This window comes from Trichechus manatus, unplaced genomic scaffold (assembly GCF_000243295.1).
Source record: "Trichechus manatus latirostris isolate Lorelei unplaced genomic scaffold, TriManLat1.0 scaffold00018, whole genome shotgun sequence".
NCBI classification, from domain to species: domain Eukaryota; kingdom Metazoa; phylum Chordata; class Mammalia; order Sirenia; family Trichechidae; genus Trichechus; species Trichechus manatus.
The window spans coordinates 18,040,815-18,063,964 of record NW_004443954.1 but is presented as its reverse complement, the minus strand read 5'-3'; the positions used below and the strand labels follow the sequence as shown (position 1 = coordinate 18,063,964).

At 37.0% G+C, this 23,150-nt stretch overlaps 1 protein-coding gene across 1 annotated transcript in view; it reads left to right on the top strand.

Annotated features, from left to right (window-relative positions):
* Positions 1-19,903, top strand: part of RAB2A (RAB2A, member RAS oncogene family) — a 109,348-nt gene extending 89,445 nt beyond the window's left edge. The window contains exons 7-8 of the mRNA XM_004372568.2: positions 17,157-17,225; positions 19,641-19,903. Coding sequence (XP_004372625.1) covers positions 17,157-17,225; positions 19,641-19,736 — 165 coding nt within the window. The 3' untranslated portion in view covers positions 19,737-19,903. The remainder of the gene's footprint in view (positions 1-17,156; positions 17,226-19,640) is intronic.
* Positions 19,904-23,150: the final 3,247 nt, after the last annotated feature.

The following is a 23,150-nucleotide window of genomic DNA, read 5'->3' as shown; positions in this document are numbered from 1 at the left end:
AATTTTTAAAAAAAATATAACCACAATACCATTATCATACCTAACAAACTTAGCAGTAGTAAAATCCTTAGTAGTATCTAATATTAAGTCTGAATACCATCCTTTTTTATTTCGTTCAGCAATTAATGTTGAAAAGCAAGCATTTAGTTTATTTTTTGTGAGTCAGAAGATGACTAGTTAAAAATGTTTTTCCTACTTACAGAAGTCGGAAGAAGGAGAACCAAACCAACATCTGCTTTGTGATAGGCACTCCATTCTAGATCCTGTGGCAGGGAGCCAAGACCTCAGTGACAAACTATCCAACTGAAAAAATTACAACATTCTATCTCTAGGAATTGAACTGAAAGTGAATTTAAACAGTAGCCTGCTGGAATGAGAGGGATAAATATGTTAATTTTACAGAATCTTTAGTTTCTTGAGCTTGGACTTGGAGTTAACCCTTGGACTTGGAGATGTTGGTTGTTATTAGAGAAATAACAGTTAATTTGGTAAACTTTTGTTCTAAGTGCTATACCTATGTGTTTGCTTTTCAATGACTCAAGTTTGCCTAATTATGCCATCCTGTTCTCCCTTAGAAGGATTAACAAAACTCCATGAGAGAGGCAGTTTAACACAGTGAGTAGGAACCTGGGCTGTGGATTTAGACAGGAGTCCTTCTTATGCTTACTCACTGAACTCGGAGGACCTTCCTCTGTGAGAGGTGTGAGTGGTAGGAGATTAAAGAGTAAGGCATGTACCCTAATCACACATCCTCGTCATCTAGTGAGAGTGGTAGTTGGTGTTTGGACAACTTACAGAAGGTTGTTGTCCTCTTTTTGCATGTTCTATTGGGAATTATTCCATTCCTCACAGATTTTTGGCTCTTGTATATACGTTGTGGAGCTCACGCGTTAAGAAAACTCTCTTAAAGCCTTTTTTAAAAATATAAACTATTTAAAGGTAAATTATGTTGAACCAAACCCACTGCCATTGAGTTAGTGTCAGCTCATAGTGACCCGATAGGACAGAGTAGAACTGCCTCATAGGGTTTCCAAGGAGCAGCTGGTGGATTGAAACTGCCAACCTTTTGGTTAGCAGCTGAGCTCTTAACCACTGCGCCACCAGGGCTCCTGATATATTAATAATAACAGTATATACACACACAGACATTATACACACACACAAACATAGAAAGCTTTCTCCATATAAAACCTCTCTGTGTTAGCAAACCTCTGTGGTATTCAAGTATTTAAATATATTTGGTTCCAAATTATAGTTTATAATTCCAAGTTACAAATTTTATTAAGGAGATTCATTGTTCTATGAAATGCGTTTTAACCTATTTTATTTAAGTTGAGATGGCTGCAAACATGCTATTATCATTTTATTCTTTTCGTTATTTCACTGAGGAAATAAGCTCATAAATGTGATAGTAGAAATACCCCCCTAGAGTTTATCTCCTAAATGTCAACAAAATCAAAAGGCTAATTTCAATCAAAATATTCTTGTCTATTGGGTAATCCCAATAACAGGAGACCTGAACTCACTGTTTACATTTTCAATTCCCATTATTGATTTTTTACATGTACTATTTTGGATGTTATGCACATATATTTGGCCTCACAGCATAGAGAAAGAAACTCTTTAGTGGCCTGTGTGGCCTGTTATTTATTCAAGTAGTATTCATGCTGAATGTGCCTAGCATTTATGGAGTTAATCACATTTTATGTTAGAAAAGTGATGTTTAGACTCTTTTACCTCTGATTGACCCAAAAAAAAAAAAAATCTTTTGACTTCCATTTGTACTAAAGATTTTGTTGATAAAGAAATAAGAATCAACCATATGATCAGCAACAAATATTTCTGAAGATTAAGTTTTTACATATGTTTTTTGAAATCAAAATCTTGATCCTTTGTTCAAATTGTTAACCCTTATGTTTTCAACTGAGATTGAAGGTCATTGAGGACCAGGAAACCATGTCTCTGTGCTCACTGCCCTGACTCCCCACAGGATCCATACCTCTTTCTCATGTCCTTGGAATCAGATGATCACTGTGGCATATATGTGATGTCAGCGTTTAGAAGAGTGGCTTGTAACGTGGAAAATTTCTTTCACAAGTCTTTTCAAATGATTAAAACATATCAAGTACCTAAAAAAAATAATATAGTCGTATATTCATATGGCACTTTGTCTTAAGTTCTTTCACATACATTATCCATTTTACATAGAGGACTCTAGCCAAAGTGTTCCTGTTCCCCATCTACTCCTCTTTAATTTTATATTCACAGTACAGAATAACAGTAATGAAGATTATTCTGTTCTTTTTTGAGGAGCTTTAATCAATATGACCATTTCTAGATAGGGTCCCATGGTCAAAAGAGTTTCAGAAAAGCTGTAATATGTCCCTCTTTTAGAAAACCAGAGTTCATAATAGCGTATTAGTCTCTGAGAACCCACTGTTAAGAAACTTGCTTACTGATTTAACCAAGAGTTTTCCAAATGTTATTTAGCCGTGGAATTGAGGAGAGAGAGGCATAACACTGTTAACATACCATGGAATTCTAAGAAGGACTGATGTCTTTTTTATTTTGCTTATTCTCGTACTTCACAGTAGTGTATAAGTCAAGGGGAAAGAGACTGGAGACTAAAAGAGGTTTTTCTTAAGCTCAGAATATCTCCAAAATATGTATATATTTTTAATGAGTTGTACTTTAGAGTAGTGCTTCTCAAACATTTCTGTGCATACAGATCACCTAGGTATTTTGTTAAAATGCAGGTTCCAGTTCAGTACATCTGGGGTGTGGCCTGAGTATCTGCATTTCTAGCCAGCCCCCAAGTGATGTCAGTGCTGCTGATCGAGGAATCACTCTATGGAGCTATAGAGGCGATAGAGAAGCCTAGTCAGCTTTGTTACCCAACAGAAGAACCTGACAGAGTACTATCCCTTTTCATCTCCCCAGAGACATCATTCCTTCAAACCTTGTTATCTTCATCCTCTCCTTTTCTGTTGATTCTTGCTTCTTAGTATATAATTATATAATTGTTTCAGCCATCTTAAAATAAAAACCTATCGCTCCCAGTTCTCAATATGCTCCCTTCCACCTTCTAGTAAAAGCTATCTCCATTTCCTCCTGCTTTTTCACCTCAGTTCACGTTCTGACCTCCTCCACCATACCTTCAAAAGGTCAAGGTCATCATCTACCTAAGGAATGCTTTTCTGTTCTTACCTTAAACAGTCCCTCAGTTCGACTACTCTTCTGTAAACTTTCTTCTTCATTAGCTCCGTGACACTGTTCTCTCTTCTCCCTTTGTGCTTCTCCAGCCATCCCAGGCTCCCTTACCAGCTCTTTTTACCATGTTGAGATGTCAGCTAAATCCATGATTTCTGGGACCATTCTTAGTCCAAGAGTTCACCTTGCATTTACAGCTGCTACTGGGACAGTTCTGCTTGACCAGTCCTCAGACCCTGCCAGTTTTTTAGCATACTCAGACTGAACTGGATAACTGCCGTTTACCCTACTCTATTCTGCAAACCTGCTTTTCCTTCTTAGTGCTTAAGGTTAGTGAGCACTGCCACCCAATCCAGAAAGAAAATTAGAAGTCTTCTATAGTAACATCTAAAAGAATAAAGTAACTAGGAATAAATTTAGCTAGGAAGGTGAAGGACCTGTATATAGAAAACTATAAAACAAAGAAGACCTAAATAAATGGAAGGACATTCCATGTTCATGGATTGGATGACTTAATATGGTTAGATGTCAATACTGCCCGAAGCGATCTATAAATTCAGTGCAATCTCCATCAAAATCCCAACATCAGTAAGTTGTACACCTTTAAAAAATCGACAAAAGTTGTGTTATATTTACAACAATGACCAGAAAAAAAGGTAGTTGCTGAGGCTGCTTATATACAGTCAAGCATCTCATGGGATTTGGTTCCTCGGTTTAGAGATTTAGGGTCATGGTTTCATGGGCCATCCCAATTAATTGGTCTATTAGCGTGTTTAGTGCTTCTTTTCTGTCTCCTAGTTTGTTGCGTAGTGCCTGGGTTTCTAAAAAGCTTGCAGGAGGCCTTTCAAGGCACAACAGTTGGTGTCTGTTTGCCTGGAGCAACAAAGGAAGAAGAGTCAGGAATAGGAGGAGGAAATGGAATGTGTGGCTAATTGCCTCCATGAACAACTGCCTGCTTTGCCATGAGACCAGAAGAACTGGCGGGTGCTGGCTACCAATACTGAACATTTTGATCGAAGATTCTATAGAAGAATCCTGATCACAAAAGGGAAAATGCAGAATGGAATTACAAATTCTCATGGACTCCAGACTTTCTGGAGGCTGGATAAACCCCTGAAACTATTGCCCTGAGACAGTCTTTAAACCATAAACCTAAAATATCCCTGAAGTCTTAAAACCAAACAATAGTTTAACTTGTAAAGAATATCTGCCTTGTGCAAAGTCGTAGAAGCTTCCTAGACACATCCACACACCTTGAAGGACCAAGTTACTGGGGCTGAGCGCTGGGGACCATGGTCTTGGGGAACATCTAGGTCAATTGACAAAAAACAGTTTATAAAGAAAATGTTCTACATCCTCCTTTGACGGGTAGCATCCTGGGGTCTTAAAAGCTTCCTAGCTGCCGTTTAAGATACATCTATTAATCCCATCCCATCTGGAGCAAAGGAGAATGGAGAAAACCAAAGCCACAAGAAAAATATTAGTCTAGAGGACTAAAGGACCACATGAAATACAGCCTACATTAGCTTGAGCCCGGAAGAACTAGATTGTGCCCGGCTATCACCACCAACCACTCTGACAGGGATCGCAATAGAGGGTCCTGGACAGAGTGGGAGAAAAATGTAGAACAAAATTCAGATTCACAAAATAAGACCAGACTTACTGGTCTGAGAGAGTCTAGAGGAACCATTGAGACTCTGGCCCCCGGACACCCTGCTAATGCAGAACTGAAGCCACGCCTGAAGTCCACTTTTCAGACAAAGGTTATACAGGCGTATAAAACGAACAGTAACACACTTGAGGAGTGTGTTTCTTAGTTCAGTCAAGTATGTGAAACCAAATGGGCAACACTTGCCCAAAAGCAAGATGAGAAGGCGGAACAGGACAGGAAAACTGGACGAATGGACACGAGGAACCTAGGGTGGGAAGGGAAAGGGCGAGATCACTGACACAATGTGGGGATGGCAACCAGTGTCACAAAACAATGTGTAAATTTTTGAACGAGAAACTAATTTGAACTGTAGACTTTCACCTAAAACACAATAAAATTAAAATATATTGTTTTTGAGCAGACATTTTAAATTTCAATGAAATCTAGTTTATCTTAAAAAAAATGCCATGAACATTATTCTTTTTCAAGATCTGTCTGTATGGGATTGAATTGACAGCAACTGGAAAGATTAGATGAGAAGTTTAGGGGACAGTGAGTTTATGTTAATGTGGGAGGAACAACGCATAAAAGGAGGGTTAGAATGATTGCACAACTCAAAAAATCTAATCAGTGTCACTGAGTTGTACATGTAGAAATTGTTGAATTGGTGTATGTTTTGCTGTGTATATTAACAACAACGAGAATAAATAATTTAAGCAAAAAAGAAAACTACATGTATCAACATGGACAGATCTAAAAAAATATATAACATTGAATGCAAAAAGCAAGTTGTAGAAGAATACGTAGAGTATGATGCCATATACTTACAAATAAAAGCGTTATCTGTTGTTTGTAGATACCTGTGTATATTATGAAAATATAAAAATATGCATGGAAATGATACATAACATTTTAGGACAGTGGTTACCTCTGAGGAAGAGAAGTGAAATAGGGAAGGGCATTTTAACTGTATTTTTAATTTTTATTTAAGAAGATGTAAAGCAAAAATGCCGAAATACTGTATTTTGAAACAAGGTGGTGGGTACATGTATTTCATTCTACTTTATCCTTTTTTGTATGTTTGTAATATTTTGAAATAATTTTAGAAAAATGAAAAAAAAAATATTTTTGACAGAAATGGAAAAGCCAGTCCTCAAATTTATATGGAAGGGCAAGGGACCCCAAATAGCTAAAGCAATCTTGAAGAATAAAGTAGGATGCTCACTTCTTGATGTCAAAATATACTATGAAGTCATAGTAATTGGTATAATAATTAACATATAGACCAATGGAATAGAATTGAGAGCCCAGAAGTAAAACCATGCATGAAATAAAACTATGGTCAGCTGATTTTTGACAAGGGTGCTGAATTCATCCAGTGAGAAAGGCAGTCTCTTAAATGGTGCTAGAGAAATTGGATTTCCACATAACAAAAGAATGAATCAGGATCCAGCCCTCACATCATATACAGAAACATTCAAAATGGATCAAGGACCTAAATGTGAAAACTAAAATCATAAAATTCTTAAAAGAAAATGTAGGGGCAAAGCTGGTGGGACCTAGTTTTTTGTGATCGACTATCAGATATGACAACTAAAGCATGAGTATCAAAAAACAATATAGATAAATGAGACCAAACCCATTGCCATCAAGTCAAGTTCGAGCCATAGAGACCTTATAGGACAGAGTAGAACTGCCCGATAGGGTTTCCAAGGCTGTAAATCTTTAGGGAAGCAGACTGCCATATCTTTCTTCCTCGATAAATGGAAAGGGACTTCATAAAAATTAAATACTTTTTATGTATCAAAGGACTTTATCAAAAAAGTGAAAGCCTACAGATTGGGAGAAGTTTGGGGGAAGCACGTATCTGATAAATGAGTGGTAGTGGTGCAGTGGTTAAGTGCTCATCTGCCAACCGAAAGGTTGGTTGTTTGAACCCACCAGCCATTCTGCGGGAGAAAGATGTGGTAGTCTGCTTCTGTAAAGATCACACCCTGGAAACCCTATGAGGCAGTTCTCCTCTGTCCTGTAGGGTCAAATCGACAGCAACAGGTATGGATTTTTTTGGTATATATCTGATAAGGGTCTAATATTCAAAATATGTAAAATACTTCTAAAACTTAACAACAGAAAGACAACCCAGTCAAAAAATGGGCAAAGAACTTTGACAGTCCACCGAAGAGGATATTCAGATGGCCAGCAAGCACATGAAAAGATGCTCAAAATCATTAGCCTCTTTTTTTGTTGTATGCTGTGGAGTCGATTCCCACACACAGTGTAGGGCAGAGTAGAACTGCCCCATAGGGTTTCCAAAGCTGTAGTCTTTACGGAAGCAGACCACCACATCTTTTTCCCATAAAGCAGCTGGTGGGTTCAAACCACTGACCCTTCAATTAGCAGCTGAGCACTTAGTCACTGTGCCACCAGGACTCCATTAGGGAGAGGTAAATGCTAATGAGAACCACAGTGAGAAATCGTCTTACCCTATTTAGAATGGCAATGATCAAAAAAAATATTAGGTGTTGGCGAGGTTATGGAGAAACAGGAACCCTCCTCTGCTGGTGGGAATGTAAGATGGTGCAGAACAGTTTGGCGGTTCCTCCAACGTTTGACATACAACTGCAAATGACCCGCAATTCCACGCTTAGATATATACCTAAAAGACCTGAAGCAGCAACACAGACACATGGACACCAGTGTTCGTTGGCAGCACTGCTCACAATAGACAAAAACTGGAAATGACAGACATGTCCAACTAATGAATGGATAAACAAAATGTGGTGGTTACGCACAATGGAATATTACTCAGCCGTAAAGAGGATTGAAGTCCTGATATATGCCATAGCATGGATGAACCTAGAAAACGTTATGCTGAGCAGAAGAAGTCAGTCACTAAAGGGCAAATAACTATGATCTCACTTCTTTGAAATAAGCAAATATGTAGGAACAAAAAATTATTATTGATTACTAGGAGTGGGAGGAAAGAGGGAGTTTATGCTTAGGGTGCATCGTTGTTGTTAGGTGAGGTTGAGTCAGTTCTGATGCACAGTGACTCTGTGTACAACAGAACAGAACACTGCCCTGTCTTTTGCCATCCTCACAGTTGTTGCTGTGTTGGAGCCCATTGTTGCAACCACTGTGTCTGTCCGTCTCTTTGAGGGTCTTTCTGTTTTTTGTTGACTCGCTACCAAGCATCATGTCTTTCTCCAGGCACTGGTCCCTCCTGATAACGTGTCCAAAGTACGTAAGGTGGAGTCTTGCCACCTTCCCTTGAGCATTCTGGCTGTACTTCTTCCAAGACCGATTTCTTCATTATTTTGGCAGTCCATGGTATATTCAGTATATTCAGTATTCTTCACCAGGACCATAATTCAAATGCATCAACTCTTTTTTGATCTTCCTTATTCATTGTCCAGCTTTCACATGCATATGAAGCGATTCAAAATACCGTGGCTTGGGTCAGGCATACCTTAGTCCTCAAAGTGACATCTTTGCTTTTTTAACACTTTAAAGAAGTCTTTTGTAGCAGATTTGCCCAGTGCAATACGTCATTTGATTTCTTGACTGCTGCTTCTGTGAGCATTGATTGTAGAGCCAAGTAAAATTAAATCTTTGACAACTTCAGTATTTCCTCCATTTATTGTAATGTTGCTTATTGGTCTAGTTGTGAGGATTAGGGTGCATTGAATGTATGTCAATGGTGGTGAGATAATTTGGAAAAAGATAGCGAGAATGTTGTGCAACTTGAAGAATGGAATCACTGTCACTGAATTGTACATGTAGAAGTTGTTGAATTGCCGTATGTTTTTGTTGTATGTATTTTCACTGCAATTAAAAAAAGGCATCCTGTAGTGTTCTTTTGCCTTGCTTCTTCACATTCGTTTATTCAATTAATATGTTACTTTCTACCCATTGTTTTGTTTTTTCTGTCTGTCAAATATTTCTCCAAATTGTCCTCTACTGTAATTGCCTCCTAATTGGACTCCTTGTCTTCATTTTTCAATTCTCCACACTGTTGCCTGTAAAGGTCTTCTTAAAAATGAAAATTGGATGTCACTCTCCAGTTTTATTAAAATCATGTAATGGTTTCCCACATCTTCAGAATCAAACTCTTTACCCTGGAAGACAAGGTTCTTTGATCCCTGTTTCTCTACAAATTCTGTATACCTCCAAAAGAATCCTAGATATCCAAAATAATTTCTGCGTAGAACGATTTTGAAGGATGTGTGAAATATGTACTTTTTATGTTCAATTTTAACCGCAACATAAAATAATTGAAAATTCCTCTGACTTGAGTTCAAGATAAGTACTCCTAATAAAGGGAAGATTAATGTAGTGGAAAGAATATTAGATTTTGATCCTGCCTCTGCTACAGTTGTGTGTGGACTTGGGCAAGTAATTTCTCCTCCTTGCAACGTAATTATACCTATAAAACGAAAGTTATTGTAGATCAGTAGAATTAGCTATGGAGTTCTTTTCTTCCAGTGAAACACAAGGGAACTGTGTATGAAAGAGATAAAAACAGAACTGCTCTACTTTGAAAGCAGGGATGCTGTGGAGAATGAGGGAGTAAGAGGAGGAAGTAGTTTCCTGGCTCCCTTCCCTTGGGCTGTCTCCTTCTTCCTAACTCCTCCCCAAGGCATGACCCCTGCAGAATTCCATGAAATATAATTTGAAAGCCACCATATTGGATGATGTATGAGTCCTCTGCCACTAGAGCTAAATCACATAAAATTAGAACATTTTAGAGTCGCAGAATTTGAAGGAGTTTCGTATTTACACTTCCTAATCTCAAATTCTAGTCCAGTATTTTCACAGGATTTTCCTATTTTTGCATAATATTTAGGTCCTGCCTCGGTATATTTTACTCTTTAGGGCTCACTGTGCACATTATGTGTTGCTAATTTACTTTTTTAATGTTTTAATTTTGTTTATTTAAGATATTTGGATGGACTGAAGATCACTAATTCCCTCGTTCTTGCGCAGCAGTGTTTGCAGGGCACATTCACATTTAGGACCTACCTGCACTGCCTTCTCATAGTCTTCCCCGTAGACCATCGCACCCAAGCGTTCTTGATGGTGAAAGCTAGCATGCATTGAGTACTTAACTGTGTGCCAGCACTGTGCTTTATATTAATCCTCACAACAATCCTTGAAGTAGTACCATTATCATCCTTATTTTACAGAGAGGTAAAGTAATGGTCTAAAGAAGCCCTGGTGGCGCAGTGGTTAAGAGTTTTGTTATGCTATGGCTGCTAACCAAAAGATCAGCAGTTTGAATCTACCTGCTGCTCCTTGGAAACTATGGAGCAGTTCTGTTCTTGCCTGTAGGGTCGCTATGAGTCAGAATCGACTGGATGGCAACAGATTTGGTTTCGGTTTAAAGCAGCACAGTAAGAGCTGCCGCTAGAGTTGGAACCTACACAGTCTGATTCCAGAGGCCCCACCCTTAGCCAGCCTGCTAGTTTTACAGGTATAACTTCATCCCATAAGTAATTTTCTTGAAACCAAATGAAAGACATTAAAATTAATTTTATTTTTATACATATTTTCAATTTCTTTTCAGAAATAATGAAAACCCATGTAAATAACTTAGCATTGTATCTTGCACATAGTAAGTACTCAGTAAATGTTAGTTGTTATTAGCTTAGGTAAATGGATACTGATACATAGAATTGATTAGCAATTGAGAAGAAAATTAAACAACTTTCTAGTTACCTCATGTTTCCCAATTCTGAGAGAAAACTAGTAAGTCACTTATTTTACAAGATACCTTGTTCTTTAGCATCTGTTCATGATGTTTAAACAAAACTGTCCAAAATATTTGATTCGTTATTTCGAAGTCTTGCCTAGCATATCCTGTAATTTCTGTCTTGCCACCAGGTGGCAGCATGTTACATAAGGAAATAGTTTGAATGTTAGTCTATTGAAGACCGTAAGGGAATTTATTTTCAGTATTTTGCCTTTAAAAACTGTTAAACCATAATAATAATTAAACTACTCAATCATGTTCACCTTTGCCTGTATTCTTTCTAGTTGGCTTTGAAGGGCCTTTTAACACATTGTCGATGGCGTTCCACTATACCCGCCCCAGGTCTGCCTGGAACACAGTCTCTGTCTCTACTCATTAGTGCAGAAAGTTTATTTTTCCTGCATCTTTAAGCAAGACGTAAGCCCTTGTATTTAGAGTCTCCCACCTAAATTGTTTTAGTTAATTAACAGTAGGAACTCTGTCTTCCTCTTCTTCCTTGTATCTTCTGTAGTATCTAGAGAGATTCTGAATACGTGGTAACAATTCAATAGGTGCTGTTGGGTAAATGTCAAATGATATGTAAGAGATACATCAGCATGTGGATTTTTTTTTTCCTGATAGCCAAATATTTATTTGAATTATAATGCCTTTATGTATTTTTTTTGGTTATTTTAATTTTGTCCTGTGTTGTTGTGTGCCGTCAAGTCAATTCCAACTCATAGTAACCCTATATAACAGAGTAGAACTGCCACGTAGGGTTACTTAGGACGTAATCTTCATGGGAGCGGATCGCCAGGTCTTTTCTCCTGTGGAGCTGCTGGTGGGTTTGAACCATAGATCTTTTGATTAGCAGCTGAGCTCTTAACCATTGCACCACCAGAGCTCCTTATTTTGTGCTGTTGAGGTTCTTAAATTTGCTTAAGTTTACGTACTGTCAGTACCATTCAGATAACTGCTGCCAAGGACTGAAAGATTAGTGTCGGGGTGGAAGGCGAGAGAACTAATGGCTAATGAGGAAAATGAAGGTGAAAGACTGAGCATGGCAATTAATCAAGGTCGGGCCAAGGAGGAGGGCTGGCGGTAAAACGAAGACAGAGTCAGCCTTCCGATCCAGGACTTGGGCAGCGGTGGGACAGCAGGAGGCCCACAGAGAAGTTGGCTGTAAAGAAGCCTTCATAATCATGGATCTTCCTAGATACTGTTGGTTTCACAGTACTAATAGTGAAATCATTTGATAACAGAGAGAATATCAATTCCTCAGCAATTTTTTTTTCTATAACCTATTAACATTCAACTTTCACTATTTGAAATGTGGAGTATAAGTGAATATAACGCTCTTACTTATGGCACAAGACCGATAATGGGCTTTAAGATTTCATGTTTGAAAAATCAATTTTTAAAAGGACTGCATTAACTAATACTAAAAATTGATGGTGGCTATACTATCAGCTTAGTTCATTTAGCTGATAATAAGAAATTAAGTGTTCCAGATGTGTGGATTTCCCAGGTTACAAAATCTGACCCTGTTCAACAACAACACTTGTAAAAAATTTTGATGAAAGCTTTTCAAAAATTTATTCTGCATTTTTTATGTTAAAAAGCAAATGCTGTGTCCCTCTCTCCTTGGTAACGTGGGACCATCATCAACGCAGTTGTACTCTGCTCTTAGGAGTCTCCTGCTCCCCTCTTGCGGTCCGCGGGCCTGAGTCGTCAGGCTCCCCCTGTCGGCCCTTCCCCGATACTGCAGTCTCATCCCCTCTTAGCCACCACACTGATGCGCCCTTACACCTTTCCCTTTCTCTTTCTCCTTCCCCTCCCTCTCAGAGTTTTCTTCTGTAACCTGGGAAATATAAAAATAAAACTGTTTAAAATTAGATCTAAAATTTGTAGGAATCTTGAGTTAAAGAGTTATGTCAAAGCACGACTTTCACGATAAAGGCTTTGTAGTATCTGTTTAGTTCACCTGTTGTTGCCACTGTTCTAAGTTGTTTTTCTGTGTTCCAGAGGTATTTCAGGTTATTAGATCACTGACCTATAGATAAGTTTTATTGAATTTCGTTATTATCCTATAACTGTTGAAAATAAAAACTGAGGCACATTTGTTTAAAATAATCAACTTGGTTTAAATAATAAGAGTAATTTTAGCCTTTTTCCTGTAAGAGGACATTATGATCTAGATCTGTTTTACCTAGTACATGCCACTTAAGTCTTGCCCTTTAAGTAAGTCTTAAATTTAAGAGCTTACCCCCAAAGAGATGGTACACATAAAGAAAATGAAACTTCATGTAAGCTTAGCATACCCTGAAGATATTTCCTTGCTGAGGGTAATGGCATTTAATAAAGGTTTTTTAAATGCCTACTCTGTCTTAGGTATTGTGCTAGGCATTTGAGATTCAAAAGTAATAACTTATGAAGTATTTTTAAGAGAACAGATCAGCCATTCAAATTAAACAAATTCTGTGAAGGACATATTAGTACTGCACTGAGATATTTAAAATGTATTTTTATATATTATATATGTCCAGAAAAATTTGACAGTCTAAAGATGTATTAGAAGCATTTCTATCTTGAAAAAATATATATGGGCATTAGTTTCTAATGAATAGCAGGAAATGAGCGGTTATTACAATAGATATACATCTCTTTTAGAGTTCTTGAAATTTTTTCTGACATAAATGGGCAGGTATTGTCTGCAATACCCAAGGCTCTTAGAAGTTTCCTTTGATCTCTAATAAGCCCTAACAGTATTTGGTTAATATTCATTACATTTGGGAACTCAACAGTTCCAGTCCATAGCCACACAGTTTTCAGACAGGTATACTTATGTCTAAATTTGTCATGTTTTAAATTCTAAGGATGCATTAAAATTAATCATTATATATTTAGTAACATATGTCAAATGTGAATTTTTGCCATGAAGTGTATACAACATTCCATTTATATGGTACTTTTTCTATAATTTGCTCAGAGGGGTAGAAAATATTTTAATGTCTTTAATATACATTCAGACAGGTTGGATGACAAGTGAATACAGTGTTGTCCAAAGACTACTTCATAGAGATGATAGGAATTGTGAAAGAAAATACAATCATTTGTTTTATTTCAGTTGTGATGAAATTATTACATGTCTTTCAAATATAAAATACGTCTTAAATTCATCAGTTACAGCTAAGCTTGAAGGTGCTTAGTTAATGAAGTGTTAAATACTATTTATGTAACAAAATTAGTACTGGCTTGTGAAGTTTTATGTAGCATAGCTTTCTTAAGCCAGGTTTTAAAAGTAATTCATCAACAGATTTGCAAAAGGGCAATTTAGTTACATAAATTGGCACATTTAATAATAACTTCTGTAATATAAGTGCTTGTTTGTATGAAGTTACAACTCATTGATGGGACCTGTTCTAATGTTCCAGTGAGATGTGCACCGTGGATGCCCTGTGAGGAACTCCAGCCCCATGGATTTGTGAATTTGTTGGCTTCAATCTTTAGTTAGCCTGGTTTCTAAGGTCATCATAGTAATTGACATATTATTGGAAATAAAGTTAAGTTTTTTCTTTAAAGGGATAACTTCAGTTTTGAGGCATGTGAATCAATTCATAATTGGCTGAAAGCCAATTTCTCCTTCACTCTAACTCCAGTACATACATGAAAAACGCACTTGCTTCCTAATAAGTGCCTGGTGAATCTGCAGTGATTAATTCTTCTCATTATTTTGCTGCAAAGTCTCATGACCCTCTGTGATGATTCGATCAGCCACTTAGAGTTTATGCATATTCATATCTCTGCTCCTGCCACAGTCGTTCGCGTCTTCTTCACTGACTGGTGTGTGCTTGGTGCAGTAATTGAGCTGCAGTAGATTGATTACTCTGGGGAGCTGTAAGGCCTTTAAAGGTGAAAACATATCAGTCCTGTTAATTAGGAAACAAAAGCTCTAGTGGCAAGTTCAGCAGTCAAATGTTTCCAGGGTAGAAAGAGATGAAAGGTATGATTTGTTTCTTTCCATGAACCTTGTTTACTTTTTAAAATTTGAATTTGGTCTGTGTCAGTGGTACTGGGCAACTGCAAAGAATAGCATCTTTTATGAATTTTCATAGAATGCTAAATGAAGAGAATCTCACAACATTGATTAGTACTGTTATCTGTGATCTCTCGAATATAGTTCAGAACCTATCTGAATTTATATACTTCTTTACCATTGACAGTATTTATATAACATTTACATAGTACATAAATACATATAAATATATACTTATATATTACATGAATGTATACGACTTATGGATTAATGTTAGTATTTAGAGGCTTAACTTGGCCTACAGTGTTCTAGCACTAATTTTTTTTGTCAATTTAATAGTATACTATAATGGGATAGAATGTGACATAGAAGTTGAGCTTACTGTTATCTCTTTATAATAAACATCCTTAGATTTTTTTCTATCTTAAACTGTGTATTAAGTAATTCATTGTCATGGCAAAAAGGATCTTATATGGAACGGTGTCCTCCAAAAGCAAGTTAGTTTCAGCATGGAAGGCTGTGCAGTTTACCTAGTTCACATGTTTTTCTCATGTGTGCTGTTTCCACCTTGTAATTTTTCTTTTCAGATATAATTCATGTACTATAAAATTCACCCATTTAAAGTATACAATTCAGTGCTTTTTAGTGTATTCACAAAGTTGTGCAACCATCACCACTGTCTAATTCCAGAACATGATCATCATCCTAAAACGAAACCCGGTACCCACTAACACTCACTCTACCTTTTCCCCCACTGTCCATCCTTCCCCCAGCCCTTGGCAACCACTAATCTACTTTCTCTTATCTATGGATTTGCCTATTCTGGACATTTCATGTAAATGGAATCATACAATATGTGGCCTTTTGTGTCTGGCTTCTTTCACTTAGCATCATGTTTTCAAGTTTCGTCCACATTGTAGCATGAATCAGTACTTCATTTCTTTTTATGGCTGAATACTATGCCGTTGTACATACATACCACATTTTGTTTTTAATTCATTAGGTGATGGATGTTTGTGTTGTTTCTGCTTCTTAGCTGTTGTGACCAGCGCTGCTAATAATGCTTATAAGCATTCCCATACATTCTTGCCTTGTTCCTGATCTTAGGGGGGAAAGCTTTTAGTCTTTCACCATTAATTATGATGTTAGCTGTGGGTTTAAGTAGATGCCTTTTATCATGTTGAGGAGAGTCCCTTCTATTTCAATTTCGTTGAATGTTTTTATCATGAAGAGGTGTTGGATTTTGTCAAATGTTTTGTGATGGTTAACATTATGTGTCAGCTTGGCTAGGCCATGATTCTCAGTCGTTTGGGAGGTATTATGTAATCATCCTCCATTTTGAGATCTGATGTGAGCAGCCAATCAGTTGAAAGGGAAATTTCCTTGAGGGTGTGGCCTGCATCCAACATACATAGATGTTTTGGCAGAGCTCGCTCTCTTTGGGTCCTGCATCCAACTCATCATCCTCTGATCTGAGCCAGTAGCCTGAGGTCTGCCCCGCAGATTTTGGGATTCACCAGCTCCCGCCGCCCCACGAGCCAGCAGCCTACCGTCTGACTTCCCAATTTTGGGTTCATCAGCCCCTGCAACCATGTGAGTCAGGAGAAGCCTCCAGCTTGACATCTGACTCAGGGATTTGGGACTTGACAGTCTCCACAAGTGTGAGCCATTTCCTTGAACTAAATCTCTCTATATAAATAAATACTTATATATTTATTTATATACATACGCTTCACTGTTTTTGCTCCTCTAGAGAACCCAGCCTAAGACATGTATTTTCTGTGTCTGTTGAGATAATCGTGGTTTTTGTCCTTTATTAACATGGTGTTTTAACACTGGTGGCGTAGTGGTTAAGAGATACGGCTGCTAACCAAAAGGTCAGCAGTTCAAATCCACCAAGCTCTCCTTGGAAAACCTATGGGGCAGTTCTACTCTGTCCTTTAGGGTCACTGTGAGTTGGAATTGACTTGATGGCAATGGGTTTTTTGGTTAATACGGAGTATTGCATTGATTTCTATATGTTGACTGTTAAGACATTTTACAGTGTAATGGGTTTCTCTTTATATATAGCCTTTCTGACCCTGCGTTTGTAGTTCTGATGATTTGCTAGACCACAGTCCTGCAAAGGGATTGCTCAGTTTTTGGTCTTGGTGGGAGGAATAGGTTTATAAAAGAGCTAATCTCACAGAGGTTGAGGGGGACCTCACTACTATCAAAAAGAAGAGCTGGGAGCCTAGCATATCCTCTGGACCCGGGTCCTTGTGCTGAGAACCTCCTAGAACCAGGAAACAAAGCTGTAACGCTGGAGAGAGCATGCGACAGCGCTAGCAATACAAGCAGCAAACCAGGAGACTGGCACGAGACGGCTGTGGTGGGCTTCCTGGCCCGCAGAGCGAGGCGGCTGTAGAGGGTTTCTCTTTCCTCCTCTGACACTGCTAGGTTACACATTTTATAGAGTTTTTATATAATGTTCTTTTACTGTTGTGGTTTTAAATAACTTGAACCAATGTTTCTCCTTTGTATTTCAGGCATTTATTAATACAGCAAAAGAAATTTATGAAAAAATCCAAGAAGGAGTGTTTGACATTAATAACGAGGTACATACATATAAGTATTATTAACTGATACTAATTTAGATTTGAATTTTAATTACTACTTGGATTCATGATTTTACTTTTTTTTAAAGGTGGTCTTTAGGGAACCTAGTTTGTTAGAGCTGTGTGTATGTGTATAAGTACCTGTGTGTGTTGTTTTTTTTTATTGTGCTTTAGATGAAGGTTTACAGAGCAAATTAGTTTCTCATTGAACAGTTAATACACATACTGTTTTGTGATATTGGTTGCCAACCCCACAATGAGTCAGCACTCTCCCTTTATCAACCTTGGGTTCCCATTACCAGCTTTCCTGTCCCCTCCTGCCTTCTCGTCCTTGCCCCTGGGCTGGTGTGCCCCTTTACTCTCGTTTTGTTTTATGGGGCTGTCTAATCTTTGGCTAAAGGGTGAACCTCAGGAGTACTTTACTTTGTTTTTTAAATTTCTAAGATGAACCTGTGATACTATTTTACTGTCACCTAACTGAAAACTTGGTATAGGTAGAATAATAATAGTTAAATGTTTGTTATAATAGAGTGTCACTTGATCTATGAAAATGGATTAAAGTAAGTGACCCTATCCATTTATTGCATACAATGCAAAATAATATAATTCCCCCAAAGAGAGTGAAAATCTACTTTCATTCACATGCCCATATGGTGTCATCTGCTTTGGGGAATAATTTTCTAGTGTGTAAATGCATGTACTATGTTACTGATGCAGGATGCTCTCTCTGTTGTCTGTTATGAAAGCGGGAAATACCCCATTTGGAAATTATACCCAGTATAGCATAGCAGGTTTTCAGGAGACTAGGTTAATATATGTAACTGGCATTGGGTTTTTGTAAAGTTACATGATAGAATCAAATGTAAGCTTTAAAGCATGTGATTTAGAGTGCTTACCAAACGTTATTGTTTTCACCTGAATCCTCACTGTGCATTTGCCCTTACCATTTCACCTATTTAGATGGATGTAGCATATTATTTAATTTTACATAAATATTTTTACTGTTCTATATTAAGACTTTTTACTTCCAAGAGAAAAACCCTGGCTCCTTCAAATTGGTGATAGGAAACCTTACGTTAGAAAGCCTTCGCTCGTGTGTCTCTTGGCCTGCACATAGGCAGGGCTCTCTGTCATTCGCCTTCATGGTCTTTGCTAAAACAAACAACAGTTTATCGAAGGTTTCCAAAAAGTACTCGATTTCCTCATTCCTCTTAATTTGGAGTAGTACAGTTTCTAAATCTTACCTTCTTGGATTATATGGCAGTAGATCTTGAGTTAATTTAAAGGCGACACCATTCAGAGGCTAATGCTGTATAAATTGAACAGTAATTGGGCTGCTATTTAAAAAGGCACATTCATTGTTTCTGTCTAGTTTCATATAGTAGCTGACTGCTTTGCTGTGCCTTATGTATGGAGCTTTGATTGTAATATGCTGTCAAGAGCCAACAGTCCGTGCTATTTATTTGGCCTAATGCCAAGTCTGACTCCTTGATTCCTCAAGAAGTTGCTACCAGCCCAGAGGGGGCAAAACCAATGAGCCATAGGGCATGCTTTTTATTAAAGAGGAGTCAAAGGAGCGAAAAGAAACCACATCAGCTGCTGTCAATACGGAGCTAGTGCCAGAAACCCCAAGGCTACTACTGTTGAGAACAACTGCCAAGCTCTATAAATCTGAGGTTTACTGTGACGGAAAGTTTCCTTAAGAGCTTAATTTCTGAAGCTACTGTATTACTTTTCTCAAAGTGTTGTATTTTTAGGTAAAATCCACTTGAGGGAGTGAGGGTTAAGATAGAAGTGTGAGTTTGATGAATGAAAGAACTACTCTGTGTGTGGGTTCTTGGCAAGCTGCCATGTCTTTGGGGATCATAGAAATTATTGATGACACAGAACACTCGTATGCCCTTAGCGCATACAGCTGATGGAACAGGGAACAGAAATGCTGTCTAGAGAAAAGATTTGACGTTGTGTTAGAGCGGCATAGGCTTTGAATGTTTTTATCCTTTAAAGGTTACCTGCAATAATGGTTTTAAACAATTTCTACATTATGAGAATTCCCTGAAAAGCAACACTGCCCATTTTTTATTTCCCCAATATCTGCTATGATAAAGAATCTTTTTCCCTCACACTTTAATAGACTTTCTTTTTTAGAGCAGTTTTATGTTTACAGAAAAAAACTATTTTCAAAAACATTTCCTCAGTGTTTTTTTTTTTTTTTTTTTTTTAAAAGGAAGGAACCATCCCCTAAGACCTGTGTTTTTTGTTAATGCCAAAATCTACTTAATATGATGTATTTTTCTGAGTTATTTGGCAAAATTGTGTCATTAATAATTAAATGAATTTTTAGAAAAACCTAATTAAACTGTACTGTCTGGTTGCATCCGATTATGTTTATTGTCCTTTTTTCTTTTATTTCAGGCAAATGGCATTAAAATTGGCCCTCAGCATGCTGCTACTAATGCAACACACGCAGGCAGTCAGGGAGGACAGCAGGCTGGGGGAGGCTGCTGCTGAGTCTGTTCTGACTGTCTAGCTGCCCACATGGGGCCTCCTTAATGTTCTTTCACCCTCTCTCCTCCTGCTCAGCTGAGACATGAAACTGTTTGAAATGGCTTTATGTCACAGAAGACTTTAATCCTTCAAATTCTTGTATAACTTTGAATAAATGGTTAATGTTCACTAAAAAAGACAGATTTTGGAGATTGTATTCATATCTATTTACATTTGATTTCTAGGTCAATTGATGTGATTATTTTTGTTAAACGTTGTCTTGTGCCCTTGACTACGAACTGAATTGTATTAAACACTACAAAGTCATCTTGAGTATTTTAAATTGGTTTGTGTAGTTAGGTTTCCCAATACCTGTGGTTACCTAATGTTTAATATTATAGAACTGTCCTCAAAAAGTTTGTCCATTTTCAAGGCTTTAAGGAAAAACAGAAGGACTCTTTTAATTCTGTATTTATCATTTACTTTCTGTATATATAGTTTAATAACCTGCTTGGGTGTAATTTGCCAAGCTTGAATTCTTTAATGCATTTGCATAAATTCTATACTGTTTAGAGCTTAAAGCTACAGAAGCATTGTTAGGAATTGCTTGGACGCTGAATTTTAAACTTTTTGACATTGTTAACAAGCATGTTCATCTTTTCTTGTCACTAGTCCAAGAAAAATAAGCTTAATGTATATTACTAAAGGCTGTGTATGTGTTAACCTGTTCTAATGCCAGAAGTTTGCTGTTTGTCCACAATTTCCTTAAGACCTCTCAGAAAAGGATTTGTTTGCCTTAATGAATACTGTTGGTTTAAAACACAGTATAATGAGTGCAAAGGGCAGAAGCAAGGAATCCCTACATCTAAGCAACTCCAAGAAGAATGAATATCCAGTGTAGATGGCACATTATGAGAACTTTAATCTTTCCTTAAACACAATAATGTTTTCTTTTTCTTTTATCCATATGATTTCTAAGTATATTTTTCATGCAGGACAGTTTTTCAACCTTAATGTACAGTGACTATGTAAAATTTTTCTTTCAGTGGCAACCTATAAACTTTAAAATATGGTAAGCATCTTGTCTGTTTTGAAAGGGATATGACAATAAATCTACCAGATGGAAAATCCTGTTAAAAAAGTAGAAAAGCTTTAGTAATTTACTCATTGTGGTGGTTTTATCCTTTTTTTCTTTTTTCTCCCTTGACCTATAATGAAATTGTTATAGCAGTGCAAAATAAAATCCTATGTATAAAAGTGTTCTTTTTTTATTATGCCCACGTCTTTTCTTAAAATGTATTTTTTAGTCCATTCGTAGCTTTTCCATCTATTTAAACATGTTAAAAAGGGGCAGGATGTTTAACGTTTACCCTTTTAAAAAATATTACTAAAATGTGGTAAAACTCCCTATATTAACTGCACTGAAATTGTTTTTGTTGTTGATGATGTAAGCAAGTGTTTTTTTACTACTAAACCAGCACAAAAGAGCATTTAAACTGTAAGGAGGCATAAAAAAGTTCTCAGTGTAAAACTACTTACTTTCAGTTCACTCACCGACTCGAACTTTACAGGTCTGTCTTGCAGATTCACCAATACTTTGTCAAATCTTTAATGTTCCTCTTGTGGGAGATAACTAACGCTATCAAGATTTTTTTAAGTAGCTGGAGGACAGAGGGAAAAGTGAAAGGAAGTCTAGTTTCATGAAAATTTTTATTATAAACTATTTTTCCTTAAAGTGGTTGTATCGAATTCACTGATCCCGTCGATTTCTATTGACTGATGAGTAGAGAAAGTTAAGACAACTACAGTGAAACCTGTGAGAGCCGAGACTCACCGAGGCTGCCTTTTTTTTCCAAGTCATGCAGGTTTTCTGCCTTGGCTGGGGTGCAGGCTCACTACTTTCCTATCGCTCGTTTTAGTGGAAAATATTTTGAGTTTTCCTTCTTTGACAGGTTTCCGCCTTAAACAGGTTCTGGCTTTCTCAGGTTTTACTGTATGTTCTGCTATATACCAAGAAGAGGGTAATTCTTTGGAAATGTTACTGTCAAACTGCCATTAACTTTTCCAGAAGTTCAGTGTGTTTCTTTTCCTTGCTGTCTCCCCTAATTCTTTTATAAATCAAGAATAAGAAGAGAAGCTAATGGTAAAAACAAAACTGAAACAGCAAGCTTGCACATGTATTTTAATACAGTACTGTAAGGAAAGATGGAGCCCTCAAATGCGTCTCCTGCTGCAGCAACCTTAATCTTCCTCAGTCTTGGGCAGCAGGGCAACTGATGGACTTCTCCATAGTTTATTACCACCTTCTCTACAAGTCTTACCTACCATCAAGGAATGTGTGTTATGAATCCTTTCTGTTAATTGACTGCCAGTGAATTGTTACTGTCTGTGATTTCCATTCTCTGCTCATTTTATTATCACTATCACAAATAATGTAATATTGGCACCTGTAATTGAATCTTTAATACTGTGGTCAATTTGTGTAGTATCTATGGATAAGGTTTAACAGCTAGAAAAGTTAATTGCTAAAAAATGAATACAACTTTTAATGTCTCAACATGTAACATTCCAAAATTCATACAGTATTGTCTTCTGAATTAAGACAGCTGAATGGACAGCAAATTTTTGAAAGAGTGGCATATAATTAATTATACAGTTTAAACAGTTTATGTGAGCTGAATTGGATCTTCATACACAGTTTGTTTTTAAGAATATTTTTAAAGCCTTTTAACAAGATTAATAGCCCCTATTTTTCTCCTAATACTCAAGAGGGTAGAGATGTAGATGATACCAAAATGTGTCTAATCACTCAAAAAAAAGATTTATATCTGGTTTTGGAACACATTTATTCTCTCTAAGCTCAGTTCTGAGGTTGGCAGCCTGTGATTTGACTGGATGAGCTGAAACAATAAAGATAAGCTCATTTCATAATGAACAAGAATTTACTATACAAACAGGCAAACGTATCTGTCTTTGTCTCTTAGAGTTTATTCTATATATGCTTTGGACTTTAAATTAAAATAGAGCCTAACTCCATAGGAGAGCACCTCCTATTCCATTGGTCTATACTACATAATATTACTTACTTGATAGAAGTCATGGTAAGAACTGTCATAAAATGCCAGTGTATATATTCAGTCTTCGTTAGCTTTACAGATCATGAGGCCAGTTCTTAAAATTTGAAGGACAAAGGATCAAAAACCCAAAAGGAAAAGTGGAAAAAGACATGATCAGACAATTCACCAAAAAAAATTAAAATGTTGCTCATAATTAGAGAAATGCAAATTAAAACTGTGAAATTGTATCTCACCTATGAGATTAACAAATTTTCTTTTTTCTTAATTGTACTTCAGGTGAAGGCTTACAGAACAAATAGTTTCTCATGAAACAGTAGTACACATATTGTTTTATGACAGTGGTTAACAACCCCACAACATG